The 20,312-nt window shown below is 44.7% G+C and overlaps 1 protein-coding gene across 9 annotated transcripts in view; it reads right to left on the bottom strand.

The window, feature by feature from the left end:
* Positions 1-12,778: 12,778 nt before the first annotated feature.
* The window catches only part of MGA (MAX dimerization protein MGA), a 59,927-nt gene continuing 52,393 nt past the window's right edge, over positions 12,779-20,312 (bottom strand). For all 9 annotated transcript variants that reach the window (XM_041459737.1, XM_041459734.1, XM_041459736.1 and 6 more), the window contains 4 exons: positions 19,824-20,057; positions 19,002-19,178; positions 18,434-18,586; positions 12,779-17,490 (listed from right to left, as the gene is read on the bottom strand). In XM_041459737.1, coding sequence (XP_041315671.1) covers positions 16,193-17,490; positions 18,434-18,586; positions 19,002-19,178; positions 19,824-20,057 — 1,862 coding nt within the window. In that variant the 3' untranslated portion in view covers positions 12,779-16,192. The remainder of the gene's footprint in view (positions 17,491-18,433; positions 18,587-19,001; positions 19,179-19,823; positions 20,058-20,312) is intronic.

The following is a 20,312-nucleotide window of genomic DNA, read 5'->3' on the forward strand; positions in this document are numbered from 1 at the left end:
GACTGAGATCAGTTAATGATAACCAAAAGCAACAGGACTTTCAGCTTCACTCTAGAGTCATGAATTCTTCCTTGACAGAAGGGATAATGTACCATGAATAAATTATGTCATTTATCTTTGACGTTTCCAGCATTTGCTCTTGAATTATGTGTTCTCAGAGAAATCTTTCTTAGAGATGCCTTAAATAATGAAAGAACAGATGCCTCAACAAATTAAATGCCATCTTTTTAAGCACTAGGTAATGAAGTATGTGAAAATGTTTTTCTCTGTTGCAGAAATCCTCTGTGCTTTTCTAAGAAATAGCATTTTGCAATAGTTCTGTAATCCTGTAGGGCTCCGAGCAAAAGGAACATTTTGGATGTGATTTAAAAAAAAAAAAAAAAACAGCTACTTTCCTAGTTAAGAATATGGTGATAAAATAAGAGCACATAAAAGAAGACACAAAGTAACAGAGCAGAAGTGCTACATGAGCCCTCTCAGTGTGATATTAAACCTTTTCTTGAGCTTGTTCTCCTTACAAAGCTCTTCTCACTACCTGTGGCCAGGCAGGGAGCATGGGGTGAGTCTCCAGGCAGCTGTGCTGACACGCTGAGAGCAGACGTAGTCCCATGACTGGACACACTGAGTGCTTTCCACACTCTCTGTGTGATGGGGCTGCAAGGTGCTCTGTACCTCTGAAATCCTGATACCATGTCACAGCCAAGGCCCCGGGTGGTAGCTTGCTCAGCTTGGGGTTTTGCCATTTTAAATTTGTTTTCTTTATCAGAGAAACAGATCTGAGAAAGGTTTTCATTTTTTCAGACACCAGTGTGCTGGAGCTGACCTGCTCTCTGGTACTAGAGGGAGCTCCAAACTGGAAGCTGAGGCAGCCAGCACGAGCAATTGAGGCCAGCTCAGAGACCAGGTGAGTTAGTCAGGGAGCAGCATCACACTCATGCAGATTCATAGCTCCCACACAGCTTAGAGGATGGGTTGATCACCTTCACGTGTACCTGCAGAAATAGTGGGGACAGACATTTTACTCCACACCCTCACTGCTATGTTCCTGAGCAGTTTTCAGGCCGAGTGAAGAGCAAAGAACATATTTTTTCCCACAAGCTTTAATCTCTGAGTAAGAAAAGCATTTGGGCTTCTTCTGTAAGAGCTGCCTACCCTCCAACCTCCAAAGGACCACAGCGCTGCTTTCCAGCTAGGATAATGACATTTCAGCCTCACAGGATGTTGATTCAGCAGGGTCATTATGGCTTTTTCCTCATGTTGACTTCTTGTTAGAGCAGTGAACAGCAGGCACTCAGATGCGGAGAGAGGGTGGAGGAGGAAAGACAAACAGCTTTGGTCTAGTCCAGAATAAAAATAACATATAAGTACAATATATGAGAAACTAGACAGGTAAAGTGTAAGGGAAGAAAAGCTGCTACCAGGAAGTATACAGAAGGCATTTCATGTTTAACTTTTCTCCAATTATGAAAATTACTGTGAACTTAATAATAATTTCATTATTAACCTCTTAATTAATATGAATTTGCCCTGGCAAAAGGCACCAACAGTTCTTTTCTGGACATACAGAGGTCTCCAAAGCTCAATGTGTCAGGTGACGAAACCCAAGCAGAGTTAGTTGCTTTTGTTGCCTTGTTTGATGGCAGTGAGCTTTGTCCCTTCCTCTCTCTCATTTATTGCCACAGCTACAAGGGATAAGCAGAATGAGTTTCTGGAAATTGTTTCCAACCATAGCTTAAGCCTTTTTATCAGGCTCCTGATACCTGACTTAAAATGTTTAGAATCCTGCCAGCAGTTACACAGGATCCTTTCTTCATGTGTTCCCATGGAAAAGTCATGTAGACATCTATGGTTCATAATGCATCCAGGGAGAATATGCTTATATCATAGACCCGTGCTTTAAAAGAAGAAAAATATACATGGATGAGTGCCATGGGTGGTTGCTAGGAAATTGTGCTGATAAAGAGAAACCATGGGGAATGCAAACAAAATGTGTAGTATAGAAAGTCCAGCTGAAGACATAAAGTTACTGCTTAGAAAAGGCTTGTCTCCACTAAGGACTGATAGTTTCTGGAATAAGACAAAATGTGTAGAGATGTACTTGTAAATCCCAGGCACAGCTACACTCATTTTTTTTCTGAAGTAGAAGAATGTCCCCTAAACTGAAGGAAAAAATTACAAATTCCTTTCAATTTTTACTCTGCTATTGTAACAGTAGGTGAACTAGTCTACTTATGTCTCACTCCTGTATTTCAAGGGATCAGCAAAACCCATGCCCTCAATTAAAACTATTTTTAACATAATTAACAAAGTGCGCACAAGTGCCCATTCAGCTGTCAAAGCAAGGCCATGTTCTGACTCACCTGGTGCCCGAGGCACATGTGCATCCGGTGTGCAGTCAGGTGTGCTTTCAAGCCTGCTGTGGTGTGGCAGATGTGATTGATAAAAAAAAAATCTGTGCTGTGTGACTGAAGCCTGGAGGAGTGGCTGCTGGACTTCCCACAGCCACCTTGGGCAGCACAGTGGTGAGTAGTGCTCAGGAGAGCCTCAGCAGTCCCTGAGTGCTGCGGGGGCAGACAAGCCTGGCAGGGCACTGCAGGGGCCAGGGGCTCCCTAAGAGCAAGGCCACAGCCCCCACTGCTCCTGTTCCAGCCTCTCCACTAGTACAGCACTAGTTGTGTGAGCAGCTATCCCCACTAGCTGTGGCCCGGCCCACACATTTGTGCATTAGCCAGCTTGTGGAGGGAGATAAATGATGTTACAGCCCTATTAAATTTCCACCAGAAGCAGAACCTGTCTTTGTTGTCCATTTCTCAGTGGCAGGGGATGAGAATGCTATGCGGTAGCTGCTGAATGTAAATATGTTGTGTTTCCTGCTGCCTGTGTGGAAGTTATGAGGGAGGATAAACATCAAGTATGAGGCAAAACTCAGCTCGGACACTACCTGGGCCAGTGAACTCACCACCATCACAGCTTTGTCTGGTCAGACAAACCATGACATGGTACCCAGGTTAATCCACAGGGGTCCTCTCAAGCTTAGATCTAGCAGAGTCTGGCCCCATTTACACACAGGACCAAATGATTTGACAGTCTCAAAAGCCCTCAGTGGGACTGCAGTGTTGCATGAACTCTGTCACTTTTAGACTGTAGTTATCTGGGATCTTAGGTGTGGGTAGAGGCAAGAGCAGCACCATGCAAATAGGAGAAGGATGTCTCCCATTGATGACAGGTGCCAGGGCTGGCAGGCACACAGAGACTGGATGTTGGATACTCCTACTTGCAAAAGGAGTCCAGATCTGAAAACCACATGATAGGAAAGCATTTGACTGAACTGGTACTTAAATAGGGGATGCCAAATCCTTGTTCTTGTTTGTAGGAGTTATTTGTGTTCCATTGTTCTCCCTAATTACTGCTCTCTGGAAATACCTACCACAGGATGAAATTATCATTGAACTCTGTGAGGAGGGATAAAGGCCTCCCTTAGAGCAATGACTTTATACCTTTCCCAGTTTTGGGCCCATAAACTTTTTCCAGTGAGTGGGGCTTCAGATATCTACACACTTCATCTTGTTGGCTGTGGGTTTAAGGTGTTTGTGAAAGGTAGCCAAGAAGAGCTACTTTTCACAAATGTCCTAAAAATACTTGCAAGGGCTCACTGAGCAGAGGCTGAAAATGCTGCTTGACTGCTCTAAGATCACCTGAGGCTGGTTCACTGTAGAAAGGTTGGGTTGAGCTATGTTATGTTGGACCAGGTTAGGTTAGAGAGAGCTCCTTACTGCTACAGGCACAGAAAGGGATCACAAAATAGGTTTTCCAGCATGTGTCTAAACAACTGATTGTCCTTCACTTGTCCTTCCTCTGGCAGCATAAGCAAGAGCATACAAACTAACCATCTTCACTCCCTGACTCTTCTACAATTGAAAGCAGGGAGCTGTTATTTTCCAGGTTCTGCCCTCACAGAAGAGGCCTTGCAGCTTTCTATGGGGCTAAACATCAGACAGGAACAATGCCACTGCATCACTTGGCTGATGTCTGCCTGAATGTTCTTATGTGTTTAGGCCAGCTCTGCACAGACTGCATGGATGGCACTCAGCACAGGGGCTGGCCCTGGCCCAGGGACCTGAAAGGAGAGATGCTTGCAAACCCCTCTCTGCTGAGCTGGTGTTCCCAATGGCCTGCTGTCTAACCTCCCCCCAGTCCCCAGGAGAATGTAGGTCACTGTTCACATTGTTTTCCTCTGAGCCTAGACCGTTCCTGTTTTGCCACTTTGTTTGCAATTAGCCCGTACTTTTGTAATTGACCTAAATAAGCCTGTTTGTTTCATTTTCCTCCATCCCATGCCTTATGTTTCCAGAGAGCTGTAATTAATAAGAATGATGCAGCATGAATATCTTCTGCAAGCCCAAAGCAGGCAGTGCCCTGGCTGGAGTTAGTCCTGCACTTGGTGTTCACCAGCAAGCTGACAATGTAAACCAGAACTCAGGCAGCTTTGGATTTTGCCCTGAGAAAAAGACAGCATGATGGATCTTACAGCTTGACTTGTATGGCCTCTACAGATGCCTTTTATTGTTACTTCTGTTAGCAAAATGAAAGAACTAGAGCAAAACTGTAAGTGAGCAAGCAAATAAGAAATCCCTCCAATAACAAGTGATGTCCAAGAGTTATATTGCAAGCTATGAAAACCACCCATGTGTATCAGTTTTCAAAACTGCTCACTTTGCTCCCACAATCACACTTAGCACAGTGATGATGTTCTAAATTTCCTCTCATGTCACAACCCTGTCCTCCCCATGATGCCTGAAGTGTGAATGATGGAAAATCAAATGCAACAGAGCATGGAAGTTATCCCACTAAATCTCTCATGCTGTTGAGCAATACCCAGCTGGATGGGTTTCAGGCACTGCTTTTTGCCTCAGTTTTCCCATCTGTTCTCATGAACTCCTGCTTGGAGAGGAACATCTCATTAATGTTTCCTTTATTTGCACTACTTTTTGCCTCTCACATCCTTAAAAGACAAAAGTAAACATCAAAACAAAACCTTGCAAGAGAGCTTTTCACAAAACTTCCTGTTGTGTTCCAGACCCTCCTGCAGAGATGTTCTGCTGCTTCCCACAGGGGTGCCCGTCTCTGTGTCCCCCTCCTGCAGGCAGAGCCGTGTGGGGTCTGTATGTCAGGTTGGCACAGAGGTCAGTACCGAGGCCCATAGGAGTCACAGAGCCTGTGGAGGGCTTAGCACTGTGGTGTCTCTGAACACCAAGCTCCAGCTTCTCACTTTAGAGGTGCTGGAGGAAGGCACAGGGAATGAAATGCAAACTACATGTCATGCTGTTCAGAAACCAAATACCAGAAATGCTGGCACTGCATCTATTTGTAGTTTTCCTGATGCATTGCCAGTATCCTACCTAGCAGTATGCAGTCAATATATGTCCCTTTGCTTGTGCTTGGTTCTCTAGAAAGACTCTGAGAGCACTTTAATAGGTGTCAGACGCAAAGCACAACTCGGTCCCAGGGTAGACTCTACCCAGCAAGCCAAGAGATGACATGAAGATAGGCACACAAAGAGCTGCGGCATAAGGTTGTGGAACCGGGGTTTTCCAATAAGCCTTTTGGGTTCAAATAAATTTTGTACCCAACTCTAACTTAATTTCCTTGGGAACTAGGGCAACAAATTACCACAAACCTCTTTTAAAATCCCCTCCATTTAACCTCTTGCTCTTTGACACAGATTTTGAGATCCAGGTTTCCCCCTTTCTTTGTAATATACCTTGGCTTGCAAAATTCACCATGCAGAAAGAAATTTGAACTTTCCACTCCCCATGGCAAGAATAATTCAATTAAACAAGACAAACCTTGGACAGCAGTTGGTCCTTGGACAGGACATGGTATACTAAATACGATACCAGCAGGAGGAGAGTGAAACACAAAACTTGTGAAACAATCCTGTTAAAAGAGAGTTGGCAAGTGGGTGCCCTTCAGGACAAGGGCACACACAAACGCATACGCTCTCCCCTTTCTTTAGTCCAGCACGCTTTATATAGATGACAACAAATAGGAAGGACTGGAATTAATGGCAACTTTTGCATGCTTGCAAGTCTATCTGAAGAGCACCCAAGTGCACATTCAATTTGTATGGATGGATGCATTTGTTCCCTTTGCTAATGTACAAATACAGGTCTGACTAGGGATGCTTTCCTTAAGCAGTGCCAGTGTGGGCAGAAAACAAATGTCAAATACAAGAAAATTGCACACAGCCCATTAGTCATCTGGCAGGACAAATGACTGAGAGGGAAATATAAAAGTATAGCCAGATCACACTCTCATGGAGTGAGAGAAAAAGTGTGAAAGAAAAAAAACATAAGTGACTAAATACCAAAGTCATGGCAAACCCAAATATTATTCTCAGAATTACTAGAATTAGGAAGGCTAGAAGGCAGGGAGCAACAGCCTGGAAATGTTGCCCAGGAAGAGGCACTATCTCCATCCCTTGAGGTTTTTAAGTCCTTGATGGAGAAAGACCTGACCAGCCTGATTTAATCTCATGACTGCCCCTGCCCTGGGCAGGAGGCTGGACTATAGATCTCCAGAGGGCCTTTCCTATGTGAATTTTTCTGTGATCCTATGAGTGCCTGTGATTTGGCATACAGAGAAGGCAACTACTGACATTGCCATGACAACAAACTGGATTTCTGCTGGTGTTGCAGCTTCCTGCAAAGAGAAGCAGCTTCCTGTAGCTTCCTTGAGAGAAATGCTCACAAACCCCCCAAGATTTATAGCACTAGATTCACTGGAGCTTTACTTTCAATCTAATGAAAGAATTAATAGGTATCAGCTTGTTGCACAGTTCATTTCTGCTTGTTTCAATTTTCTTTTTTTTTTTTTTAAGATAGTGAAGAGAAAATTACATGCAATCTTGCAAAAAGAAGATAATTACATCCTCCCCCTTGGGGAGACAACCAAAATGGCTTCAGCAAATACTCCCAGTGCCAGTGGGAGGCAGCCGGTCAGCAGCCAGGGCCAGCTGCATGTGGCTCAGCACAGCCAGCTCAGTGCTGTAAAGCATTTTCCTTCACCATTTGCCCTGTGGTCTTCCTAAATAGAAGCACATGAAGCGAAACGCTTCCAATGTTTTGTTCAAATAATGCAAATGAAATCTCAGCTGCAGCAACAGGAGTTGAAAACTGGGGGCTGGGCAGACCCGAGGCAGTGGTGCTGCTGTGGCCGGTCACACACCCGGGGTGGTGCTAGGGTTGTGTGACCTGGGGGGTGCTGGCCTGCCCGAAGCCCCTGTGGGCTCCTGAGGCTGCAGGCAGAGGATGGGGGTGTGGGACTCTGCTGCCACAGCTTCTGCCCTGGCAATGCCCATGGGGGAGCCTGGGGACACGGGAGCACTGGGGCCTGAGGCAACGCAGCAGCAGCAGCCACACAAGGGCTCTGCTCTCTGCCACGTCCGCCTCGCACCCGGGTGCCGGCAGCACAGAGCACCCTCAGAGGCAGAGGAGAGCTTGGTTTCCTGCACGCTTCCCACTTGCACTGTCTGCCTCTCAGCCAGAGCCAAGGATCCAGCCCCCTGGGACTCACCTTCAGCCAGGAATAACTTCTGACTTGAGGCAATTTTAGTAGGTCACCAATGCCGCTGGCTTTTTCCTTTGGCAGTTATGCTTTTCTTCCTCACTCTATGAAAATCGAGTTTTCTTTCAAACATGAATGTGCCCCTTGTAAGCTGATCTGCAATATAATTATTTTCTCCCTTGCTCAGCAAACTTTGCAAAACTGGACATTTTCCCCATCAAAGCCAGACAATGAGGCCTTGTCTACACTGGAGCACAGTAGTAACAATTCCCACTGTGGCTGCCATCAGTTCAGCTCGCCTGGTGGGAGCCATTTATTAAAATTTTTTCTTGAAGACTAAGCCTCCCGGTTCAAGTTGATTGCCTCACATGTCAGAGCCATAAAACATTTGTGGGGTGAGATTTTTTTTGCCATGGGCATTCAAAAGCTAAGGAAGCAAATTCAAAACTTTGCAAAAGCACTCATGAGCTGCAAGTCTGTTTGAGCCATTTTTTAAAACCAAGAAGCCGTTGTAATCTAGAAGTGCAGACACCAGCTGGGGAGCAGGAGTTAATCATTGTCCTTGCAAAAGGTTTGCCAGCACCTCCTTTTCCTGTCATGGTTTTGTAGCCAGTCACCTTAACAGAAGTTAAAACACGATCACATCAGACCTACGCCATTAAAAAAGGTATCAAAATAACCAGAGCAGCTGTGTTATCCATCTCATATGCAAAAACCTTCACACGTGCTTGAAGTTTGCTGAAGCTTGGCCCATCTGAAGTTATCCAGCCCCATAACCTGTCCCCCAGGAGAGGCCACACCACCACTCCCACACAGCCCAGACCCAGCCAGCCCCAGCCAAGCCAGCAGCTGCCCCCACCCTGAATCCGAGGGGCACACATGGGGCTCCACCGACCCCCATCCGTCCCCATCCAACCCCACACAGGGCTGCCCAGGCAGGGGGACCTTTTCCAGGCCTGCTGCCTTTCCAAGGCTGAGCATACAAACATGGCTCCAGCCAGGCCCCAGAGGGACACTAAAGGTTGATCAAACCATGTTTTACTCTAGCTACATAACGTTTTATAGTAACGTCCAGGTCCAGCACGTCTCCAAAATAAGGCACAGCATTAGTTCACACCTTTTCAAAGCTCAGCACTGCCCGTGCCTCCGGCTTAGGCAGGGACAGACAAGGGCCATGGGGGCCAAGGGCTCGTGGCCGAGGACAGCACAGCTTCACCCACGCCAAGCAACAGCTCCTGCAGGAAGAGGCACCTTTAGCTGCTGTTTACACAAACAGTTCCAGCCTTCACTGGATACCAAAAGAAACCAGACACCTTGTCTCCACTGAGGTTTTTCCTTCAGGAGAAAAGAAACTCAGCAAGGAATTCCAGGATCCCTTCAAAAATTTTTACTGCTGTTTTAGGACACCTTAGGTTGGAACATGTTTTGTGACTAAAAAGAATATAGCTGGCAAGGCCTCAGCCATGCAGAGGGCAGGGTGAGCCAGAGGGAAGCAGAAGAGGGCAGAGGGATTGGCATGACACTGCTGCTCTTCAGAAGAGAGGACCCAGCACATGCTTAGCAGTTGACTTGGTGCCAAAAGGCGATGGTAGCCACAGGCCTGGGCTTTGAGGTGCTGGTGTGTGTGTCATGGCAGGCCAGGGAGCAGTGTGGGAATCAGCAGGGTCTCAGCCCCTTTTCCTTACACAGAGGATGGGGCTCAGAGGTCCAGGCCTGAGCAGGCAGAAGGACTGGTGGAAAGAGGGGAGAAAGAGGAGCACCTGCCCCTCAGGCCAAGAGCAGCTTGTGCAGCTCCTGCAAGGGGCTCTGGCACACAGGGCACTGTGAAGGCAGCAAGGGATGGGTGGTGCAAGAGCTGGCAGCAGCTTCCCCAGCTGCTTCTGCCAAAGTCAGCTCCAGTGCAGACCCACCCTTCTCCTCTCACTGCTGCAGGAAATCCCAGACAGGCACTGAAATGGAGGCACATGCTGCTACAACTGCCTTCAGCAGACAATGGTGTGCTTTTCTGAAAACACCTGTAAAGCCCTTATTGCCCTGCTAATGGGCTTCTTGTTAAACAGAACAGTCAAGCTGCTACAAATCAAACAAGTCTTGATCATACTTTCACTCTGCAAGGGGAGGTGGTCATCAGTCATCCCATCCCCATGGCCTGAAAATACACTGTTACTGTTCCATAAACCAGTGAGCTTGTGTCATGCATTCATCTTCCAATTTGGTTTTTCATGTAGATTGGGTCCAGCACAATTTCAAAAACAAATTCTGGCCTCTTTTTTTAAGATGATTAGTATTAATACAATGGTTACTTTACATTTTTTGCTTAAAAATAATCACAGATCACTGGATCTGAAAGTCCAGGGGACCAAAGTCCATCTTCCAGATCGAGTGGCACCTCAGAGGCATGAAGAGTTTTATATCCTTGCAGTGTTCAGTAGCCTCAGCTGCTAACTGGAGCTCATTGCTCGGGTAAGCTCTGCAGATCCACACGAGCCTACAGACCTTGCCCAGAGGCTTCGTGCCCGCACAGCCCCATGTCCTGGAGAAGCCAGGGAAGAGCTGCACACCCACAGGTTTTGCTGCTCCGCTGTGGGCAGCCACAGCCCTGCCCCAGCAGGCCTGGGGTTGGGACAGACCAGGAGGATCTGGGCAGGCTGTTTCATACAGCTGCTGTCTAAGGAGTTAATCGGTGCTGAAAGCTGCTAAAAATGGCACACAGCTTATGTCTGCATATCTTTTTTTAGCTGCTATTTAATTGCCTGGTTTCAGCCCACGAGGCACAGCACGGGCACTTGCCAGGGGCACCGCTCTGCGTCACACAGGGGAACTACAGGGAGCCCTGTGCTTGGCAGGAATGGGAAAGGAAGTCAAAGGCAGCAGAAAAGCCTTTCTCCTCCTCAGAGCTGGTCCCAGCAGGCTGGCACAGACAGCCCTGCTCCTACAGCACAGCAGCCTGCCTGCTCACGCCCACGTAGCTGTGGCTGCCCCTTGATGCACCCCCCATCACATCCACATCTTACACAGGCAGGGATCCTGGTCCCCAGCAGCTACTCCCATGCTGAGAGCTGAGACAGCTAAGGCAAAATGCTGCCTTCGGGTTGAAGCCTCCCCACTCTGTTTTCCAGCATCTACCTTACATTAGAGAGCCAGGGCCAACAGCTGTACCCCCGAAGAACCACAGTCCCGTATGCTGGCAGCCCTACAGAAAACAGGGAACCCTCACAAGAGCAAGATGTACCAAGTAAGTGACCACCATTACGGCAAGGACAGGCCTTTGCGCTCTGTGTCACAGCAGCTCTGCTGGCAGCAGAGAGGTGCTAAAGGGCAGCCCCACCAAAACAGGGGACAGAGGGGACATTCCCAAACACACCTGGACAGGTGAGACACACCTGGCTGCTGGGCTGGATGCATAATTGGATTAGACAAACACAGCCATAGGTCCCAAAGGCTTCCCTGGCACCGGGATGTGGGATGTGCTCGCACTGATGAGCGTGCAGGAGGCGGCTGGAAGCCTGAGGCAAAGGGCTCTCCAGCTGCCTGAAACACTGCACGGAGTTCGTGCTGGCTGCCTGCGAGGCCCAGGCAGCTGGTCAGGACACAGAGGCTTTCCTCTTCATCAGAAAGACCCAGACAAGTGGAGACTAAATCCTCCTAGGGGTAGAACTCTATTAAGAGAATGAAGACAGGGACACCTCCAGAAGAGCTCTCACCTGGTCAGACACCTCCAACTCCCAGGAGACACAAGATGGACAACTAAAGCGCGAGCTGAGGCACCACAAACTCCAAATGAACAGGAACAGCCAAGTGCACTGTGGTGTAACGATGCCTTCTTGGTGTGCAGCAGCAGTTAAAAGGGCAAAGAGATGCAGCACTGAGCTCAAGAGACAACAAATGGCATTAAAATTCCTCCACTACCATGACCCCAAATGACAGTTATTAATTTAGATTCTATTCACTGCCAATTATGGACAAACTGGTCCTGAACGTTTTTGGATTTACAGGCTCAAATCTGGCTGTAGCATCAGTTACTGCACAGACTCCCTGTAACTGTATTGTCAACAGAGTTTATTTGTACCACCATCTGCATCTCCAAGAACACGATGAATATGCTGGAAAACACAGATCCCCAGCACAGATTGTTGGCCTCTATTAGAAAGTTCTTTCCATTGCAAGGCTGACTGGATATACTTCATGCTTATATTTCTTTCTATTCCAAGAAGCAACTTTAGCCCTGAAAAAAAGGAGTAAGAGGATGAGACCTTGTTGAAGGGTTTAATGAGAAATTTCAGAAAATATGTCGACTGTGTCAACCATTTTTATTAATTTATGCCTGTAAGGTCTGATGTTATGCTTTAAATAAAAATAAATTCTCTGACATGTCTTCTCCAGTCAATTGCTTACCCTCATGTGTAACTCTTCTCCTCATTGTATTTTCTTTTCTCAGGTCTGTAAGGCTAACTTCTCATTTGTAGAAATGTACTACATAATGAAGAAAAAAATACCACCAAAAAAAGGGAAAAAACCAAACAAAACCAACCAAACAACAACAAAAAAAAACCAACACAAAAAGCCCCCTAACCAACCAACCCACCAAAAAAAAAACCAACCCACACAAAATAACCCCCACTCACTTTCCAATTACTGCATGTGGCAGCCATAGACAGCTACTTGTTATGGGCATTTTATCCATTTCTTTTTAAGAAGCATTTCTCCTCTGACACTTCGCATAAAGGCAGATCTGCAAACCTGTTCCCAGTAGGACAGCTCTTGTGTTCAACTTCTCTAAAGGACACAGATACAAAGGACAAACCCAGGCTTGGCGTTGGGGTAAGGAAATCTAAGCTTTTCTGTGGGCTTCATCTCTCAGCTCTCAGTTCTGTTTCTTTTTGTGCCATGACCAAATGTTAACCCCCTTGGCTTCCTGCTCAGGGTACATCTCGCAGAAAAGAAAGTCCCTTCGGTGCCTTTTCTGCACTCAGCAAGTCAAAATCCCCTCTTACAAGGGATGACATTTCCTGCATACTGCTAAGACTGAAGGGAGAAATCTCTGAGTTATCTGATCCCTTGAACCAAAACCCAGTGTTTGCGCTGCCAAAGCTCGGGCCTCAAAGCATTCATGTAGCACTTGCTCAGGTCCAATGCCACGTGTCACCAACAGCCCACCACCACCTCATTTCTGCTCCCCCTCTCTCCCTGTAACAAACTTGCAGAGCCAGTTTCTAGTTGAACTTGATTGGTTTATTTTAGTTTTACACTTTGTCCCTCACATACAGTTAAGAGTCTTGTACTGTTAGATTTCTACAAAAATATCAATTTTTCAAAAGCAAAAAAGAGGGAAAGATATATTTTAATATATAAAAGGAAAAAAGCTAAATCTGACATTTCATTATATTCTTAAAAACATTCCAGTCTATTTACAGATGTGTAAAAAAACAAAGAAAATCTCCAGGTGTCTTGGTCAAGCAAGAACGTGCGCCTTGCAGGGGTTTCCTTGTTTCTCCTGTTTCCAGAATCTTCTCATAAAGTGTTATATTCTATGATTATTGCCTCAAATGACAGCATATGTAACTTTTAAAATGTTTGGGAGCTTAAGGGAAGAGCAAAGAGTCAGCATTTAAATTCATAGCAAAATAATGTGCTGCAGATACAAGACAGTGAAACGAGCAAAACCCAAGAGCATTTCAAACATGCTTTGTTGGGTGGTAGAACCCATCAAAGATCTTCCTCAGAACCACACCAAATGCCACCTTTTACAGCCAGACTGGGGGGCTGTTCTTAGTTAATTTTCTAGTAACATTTAGGGACCAAAAGGTTTTGCTGTCATCTTGACATCATTACATTTTTACTGCAGTAATTTTTTTTTTCTGCCCAGTGTCAAACAGTAAATTCACATACATAAATTTTATACTCCCCGATAATAAACAGAACATCCTGAAAAGTACATTATTTCTTTTAGATCACGTGTGATCGGTTATCATGTTACAGCCTCTCTGTCCCACAGAGAACACACACTTCTGTGTGCTAATTAAAACTGGCTGTTGGAACCACAAAAAAGTGAGGTGCAGAAACAAGGGTTAGTGATTAGGAATTTAAAAGTGATCACAGCACAAGTCTTGCTGCTGTTTCTCACACAGGAGGAATGAAATCTACTGGAAAAACAAATTACTACAAGTTAAAACAATAAGCAACCTCAGCCTATTAGAAATAGTCAGAACCAGATTCCCAGGTAAATAAATTTGAGTCTGATGTAGTGCTAGTAAAGTAATTTAGTTACTCCAGATTTCTACTAGTTTAAAATAAGGTTTAAATCCTTAATGAGAAGAAACATTGTTTCCACTAGTTTAAAATAAGGTTTAAATCCTTAATGAGAAGCAGCATTTCTTTCTACTAGTTTAAAATAAGGTTAAAATCATTAATAAGAAGCAACATGTTTCTACTAATTTAAAATAAGGTTTAAATCCTTAATGAGAAGCAGCATTTCTTTCTACTAGTTTAAAATAAGGTTAAAATCCTCAATAAGAAGCAACATAGCAACATCTGTCTAATTACTTACTGGGACTGTAAATCCCCTTTCCTAAGGCATTAAGTGACAACTGTAAGACCCTGCAGGACTCTCATAATGACCTAAACTCTCTTTTTCAAATCACTAATACTAGACTTGTATGAAATATTAGAATAGTAAATATGCAAAAGGCAAAAGAGTTGTATGTAACTATTTTAAAACACAGTTTAGAATGCCCAGGTGAAAAATCTTTTTTAATGTAGTCTCTGGAGTAACTTTACACACACAGAGCTTGAAGGGCTTCTCTCCTCTGTGGCATAAAATAAATAATAAAAACGCTGAGGAAACACCCAAGGTATGTTCATTCCCTGATGAATCTAACCTAGACATGGATCCAGAAGATGCAGCGTACTGAACAGGGCTATGGTTGTACAAACAGTGCTCCCTCACTGTGGCAGAACATCGCTCGCAACACCTGCACAACCTCAGTGCTGGAAGGATGAAATTCCTGGATTACTGCACTAACAAAGATGGGCAATTTGGATGGCAGGGGGTAATCCCGGCTGCTGTTGCTGGAACAGTTAAAACATGGAATTACATTCCTAAACATAAAACAAAATGCACCATCGAAATTCTGTATGGTTTTCAATTTTCACGGCAACAGTTTTTACCTTTTTGGAACAGTTAAGAAGCCCCCCAAGCGCACCGTAACTTATATTTACAAACTTGATAGGAAAAGATTGTGTATACTCATTAACAAATCATCTCTCCGAGGCTGAAAACTTCATTTGTCAAGAAAACTATGAAAACAGAAATTGTGTACAAAAATATAAATATCTTTACAGTCTGCAGGCCCGTCACAGTTCAACAGCTGAACAGTGAAGAGCATCTACAGGTTATTGAGTAAGCAGTGGCAGAGAAGAATAAAAAATACATCTTGTGATTCAATACTGCCCTATTTCCCTGGTAATGAGCATTTTTGTTGACTTTTTTGCTATACACAGCTTGTGCAAATGCAGTGAGAAACCTCTGAGTACCTTTCCTGAATTTATAAAGAAATGAAAGGTTTGGAAAGCTATACACATATTTTCATATTTACACTCACATGTACACCTCGCTCACTTATGCCAGGCTACAAGACTCCTGAAAGCATTCTGTATTTTCATAAAGCAATACTTCGTGTGAACATTCCCAGCCACCACATACATCTTGAAAAATGACAGAAGGAAAGAAAATAGGACCTGGGAAAACACTCTAGCTACTTCAGCAATGTATTTAATGACGTAGCAATAGGGTGGCCACATTTTCTTTCAACTCTCTGCAATTTTTCCTTACAGATGTCCTAAGCATCAAAAGGGGAAGTATTTGTGTGGGGGCAGGAGGTGAGAGTGATGACAGTATTATTAAAGTTAACATACTGTCCTCCTTCTAATTACATTGGGAAATGTGGAAATGTGTTTTTCTTCCCCAGCAGTGAGAGTTATAAGTGTTTATTAAAATTTTCTGTGCATAAGCTCTTAAAAAGTCTCTGCTAGAGAACTATCTAGCACCAAAGAAAAAACCTTTTCATTTCAGCCCTCTGCAGTCTCAGATTTCCCTTCTGCTGCTCTAGGTATCAACTTTGAGAGTAACTACAACCTGATTTCTGCATATTTATCATATTCTGCAAATATTAAAACAAGCAAATATGAACAATGCCATTTCTGCATAGATAATTTGCCTGGTACAAAACCAGATAATCCAATTTATTTTTTTTCCCAACATGACAGCTGCCTCCCTGCTGGGGAGAGAAAACAAATCTCTTTCAACAGCTTCAGTTTCTCAGTCCCTCGATAACTATTCCTGTGAAGAACCCAATTTTGGAAGGATACCATGTGCCCAGCAATGGTTATACATCATCTCTGTTGTCTTGAGAAGGGGAAGGAGAACACCCAGAACACAACAGTGAGGTAAAAGTAGATCAACATGCTTAAAGTTTCCTAACACTTGACAATTTGGGGCCTGCCCCTCAGATGAACACAGTACTGATGCTATGCAGAAAACAAGTGTTGCAGACAATGGAGGCTGCTGAACAACGACACTGGCCACCACTCTAGATCTCTCTTCCAGTCTGATAAAAAACATCTGCACTTATTTGCCTGCTGAACTTGAAGGCAAGGTCCCAGTAGTATTCAACTTCGCAACCAGAGGTGCTAATGCGGGCATTTTGTTATCCTGTCCTTCTTGAAGAGTGGCAGGTAATGAATTTTTTACCCCACTAGGAGCCAGTTTTGCGACTATAGGTGCCAGTAAAGGCATCACTTTATTACTCTGCCCCTCTGAGTCCACCGGCAGACTTGCCACTTTCAAACCAAGTGGTGCTAGCTTCGGCATGGGCCTCCACGACTTGTCAGCATTACCGGCTTCTGGATTAGTCTTCATCTGCAAAACTGGCGGAGTCACGTTAGTGGCATCTGACAAGGTTGTTACTGTTTTGCCATTCCCACCACTGGTTACAGACAGATTGGAAAGCGGATTCTTCATTTCAGTACCTATCACTATCTTTAAGACATCTGCCTCAGATGAAGGCTCCCCGGAGTTCTTGTCCCCATCACTAAGGTCATCATCTTCCAGGTGCAGCAGGAGGGGGCTTAAAGAGCCACCACCTCCTGGAACTTCAGAAAGGTCCTTAAAACTGCCTCCCAAATGGCCAAACTGGAAGGAAGAGTCATCTGCAGCGGAGAGATCACTGGCTGTTCCCCGACGAGCTTCTGCATCTTTATGAGAGAAATCTGACCTGAGGGCACTAGGCAGCTCAGACATGGCTGAGGCATCATCGTTCAGCTGCTGGTTGAGGAAGGCGATCTCATTGAGCAGCGAAGTGAGGGTTTCATCGGTGTCATCGCTCTCCTCAATGCTGCTCAGTATCTCACTTGTATCCAGGTCTGCTTCCTCCATTGCCGAAGCTACTTTCCTCAATTCCATTTCTATCCTGGAATCTTTGATCTGCAGCTTGCGGAATGACAATTCTTTGGATTTTAATCTTTCCCCTCCAGAATCACCATCTTTCCTCCTGGTTTGGCTTCCTACAAACTCACCAATGCAGAGTTTTTTGCTGAAGGACTCTGGAGGTTCTTTTGTACATGACACGTTCCAGAGTTGTGGAAGGACATCTTTATTTTCAAAGAAAACTTTCTTTGGACCTGTGGTATTTCCTCCATCTCCACCACTGCCTCCCAGACATGGTTTGGCTTTTTCTTCTGAAAGGATGTTGTCACTATTCGTAGTTTCAAGGGGTGCTACAGCCAAGGATTGCTCAGAAGCTGGAGTACCTGCAGCTGCTGTTGCATTTGAATTTTTGTTTCGGTTCAGGTTTAGATTCATGCCTGCTTCAGCAGCCAGTGATGTTACATTAACAATCTTTGGCATCATAAATGAATCTTCGCTTTCTGCAAAACCACACAAAGCAGCATCCATTAGGGTATGTGTTAACTGCAAGGTAATTCCTAAGTAAGTGTAATTAGCTCACTTTCAGGTCTTCCTCAAGCAAACTGCAATTTAGACTGATTACACAACTCTGGTCAACTGAAGCTCTAACACACCAACAGCTTAATTTTCGACTTGTAGAACAACAGCAAGCTCCAGTGCAACCACCTGCAATGCTTACAGTTCAGATGGTGATGCACAAGGCAAACAAAATGAGAATTTTCCCTCTTACTGGTTTTTTATACTTTGTTTTTATGACCACATCTTGCAGTTATGGTTTTCTGCACAACAGAGACATTCCAGGGACTAAATGATTACCTATTTTCTGCCTCCTAGCTGTTCCCTGTTAATAGCACTCAGATTTTCCCAACCCTAAATCTGAAGTAAACTTTCCTTTTTCATTATGACTGAACGACTACAAGGAAGCAGAAAGTGAGTGGCTTGCTTTCAGCACAACAGATGGCAAGCAGAACCCTGCTGGCAGGAACCACCCCACACCTAGATCCAATGTACAGCATGAGGCCCTGAAAAACAGCCCTCCCATGGGCAGCAGAGCTGGCAGGGTATGGGAAGGGGCTGTGCCACAGTAAGAGTCTTGATGTTACAGGCAAAGGTTTTCAGCAGCCCCACCATCACTCTGAACTGAAGCTTCCCCAGGAGGATGCATTACATTATCCTGACTTTCCTGATGGCAAGCAGGCTCAGTGAGATGAAGGAAAGTTAAAAAGCTCTAATCCATAATCTCCTAGTAAACTGTTCAAAACATTTAATCATGATTTTCTTTGAATACCCAGAAAATAACACTTACGATTACACCCTAAGAGAGAAAACAATTAACCTTCAGCTTTGCAAGGATGATGTTCCCTACATGCAAGCACAAAGATCCATGAAAAACAAAGAGCATACCTGAGTGGGGTGGTGTAGTTGATACCACTGTTGAGGGTGCTGGATTCCCAGCAACAGTTGACAGTGTAATAGGAATGGTAGAGTTAGCAAGGATTCCTTTTACTTGGACAGGAACTGTTGATCCTGGCAGCTGAATCATCACAGAAGTAACACCTATCCAAGAAAAGCGAAACAGGGGATGAAGTGGAAACAAAAGCCTTTCAGATACTCAGATACAGTACTTTAATACACTTCAGATACTCCTGGAAAACAGGAGCAGTGCACTTCAAGGCAAGACTTCAATAACAAAGTATTAAAAACAGAAATGCAGAGTGGTTATGTGATTAGGAATTCTTCCCTATGTTTCCCTAATTTCTGAATAGCAAAATTTTAACACATTTTACTAACCTGTTGATAAACTGATAGCTTGAGTTAATGACATGTAATCTCTCTTATCAGCACCAAGTTCTACCTCAGTCAAGTTTTAAAAAAATCCAAAATATTAAAGCAAAATTTACTAACTTCAAAAACTGTGCTGCAGATCTATGAACAGCGTTATACTGATTACTATCATCCCATGTGATCCTACCTGGCTGTGTTGTCATGGCAGTACCAACCCCTCGAGGCTTTAGCTCAGCCTGCAGCAGCGTGGAAGGAACAGCTGCCACCTGCCCTGGGACCAGGGGGCTCTTCAGCGTAAGCACCTGCCCCTGTGGAGTCATCACTACGCTTGCAGCCGTGAGTGTGAGAGAGGCTGAGGAGTCCTCTGCAAGAAAAGAGGTAAGTAAAACACTCATTTATTCTGGCACATCACCCTGCAAGCCAGGATTAGGTACAGCTCTGGAAGGGGCCATTCTTTTGTTCCTTCCCACATATATGATGTGAAGGTCTCCACAAATGTTGAACGCTTCTCTACAAATCCCCAGCTACAGAAAAATACTCTCCAACGTCTGACAACTCTGCCATTTAAGAGCAAACTTCCACCACGTTGAGAGCTAGCATTTTGAGAAGGGAGGTTTTAAAGAGTCTGTTGTAGCAATCCCAGCATTCTGGGGGGTTGAACTTCAGGTTTTGAGTCAGCAGAAAAAGAACCACCTTCAACTCTTACAAATTACTGCTGGATTGCAGTGAAACTCCATGAAATTAAAGGACAACTTACTAAGAATTTACTTCCCATCATTCTGAAACTCTGAAGTCATGTTCACCTGAAGACCTCAGTCGTACTGGTCTCATCCTTACTGAAAGCAAGTGGTTTCCACACCTATCATATGGACATTTCCCGGTCCTATGCACAATTCTGTTTCAGGAGTGAGGCTGCCTGCACAAGCCAGCTGGCATTTTGCCTTCCCACAGGGTGCAGCTTCAATGGCTGTCTCCCCTTGATGCAGGACATGCACCACTTGCAGCCCACCTGTGGCCCGGACTCCTCTCCTGGCAAGGATCAATGGCTTGCCCCTTCTGTTTGTCATCGCTATCGGGGTTGGCTCTCTGGGGGCAGCAGAGGATCCTTCTTGCTGGGTGCTAGCAGTGGAGGGTGCAGCTGATTTCTGTGGCTCAGGTTCTTTCTTCTTTTTTTGTGCTTCTATTGCTTTTTGTTTAGCATAAATATATTCCAGCTTCTTCAGGACCACCTCCTCTGTCTTTCCTACAGAAAAATTATCAGATTGTCAGCCTACTTTCAAACTCTCTTTCCAAAACTAAAATGCTGAAGATAGAACTAATAATGTGTTAGGATGACATTATTCAATTACTATAAAACAGATAACCACCATCCATGCCCACCAAGTAAATAGTATACTTAATACCAGAGTGCAGCAATTACCCATTTATTCAGATTTTTTTTTTTTTCCCTTCAGAAACATCCACACATGTTAGAATTTATCTGCCACTTTGATAAGCA

This window comes from Pyrgilauda ruficollis, unplaced genomic scaffold (genome assembly GCF_017590135.1).
Source record: "Pyrgilauda ruficollis isolate IOZ18807 unplaced genomic scaffold, ASM1759013v1 scaffold14, whole genome shotgun sequence".
NCBI lineage: Eukaryota > Metazoa > Chordata > Aves > Passeriformes > Passeridae > Pyrgilauda > Pyrgilauda ruficollis.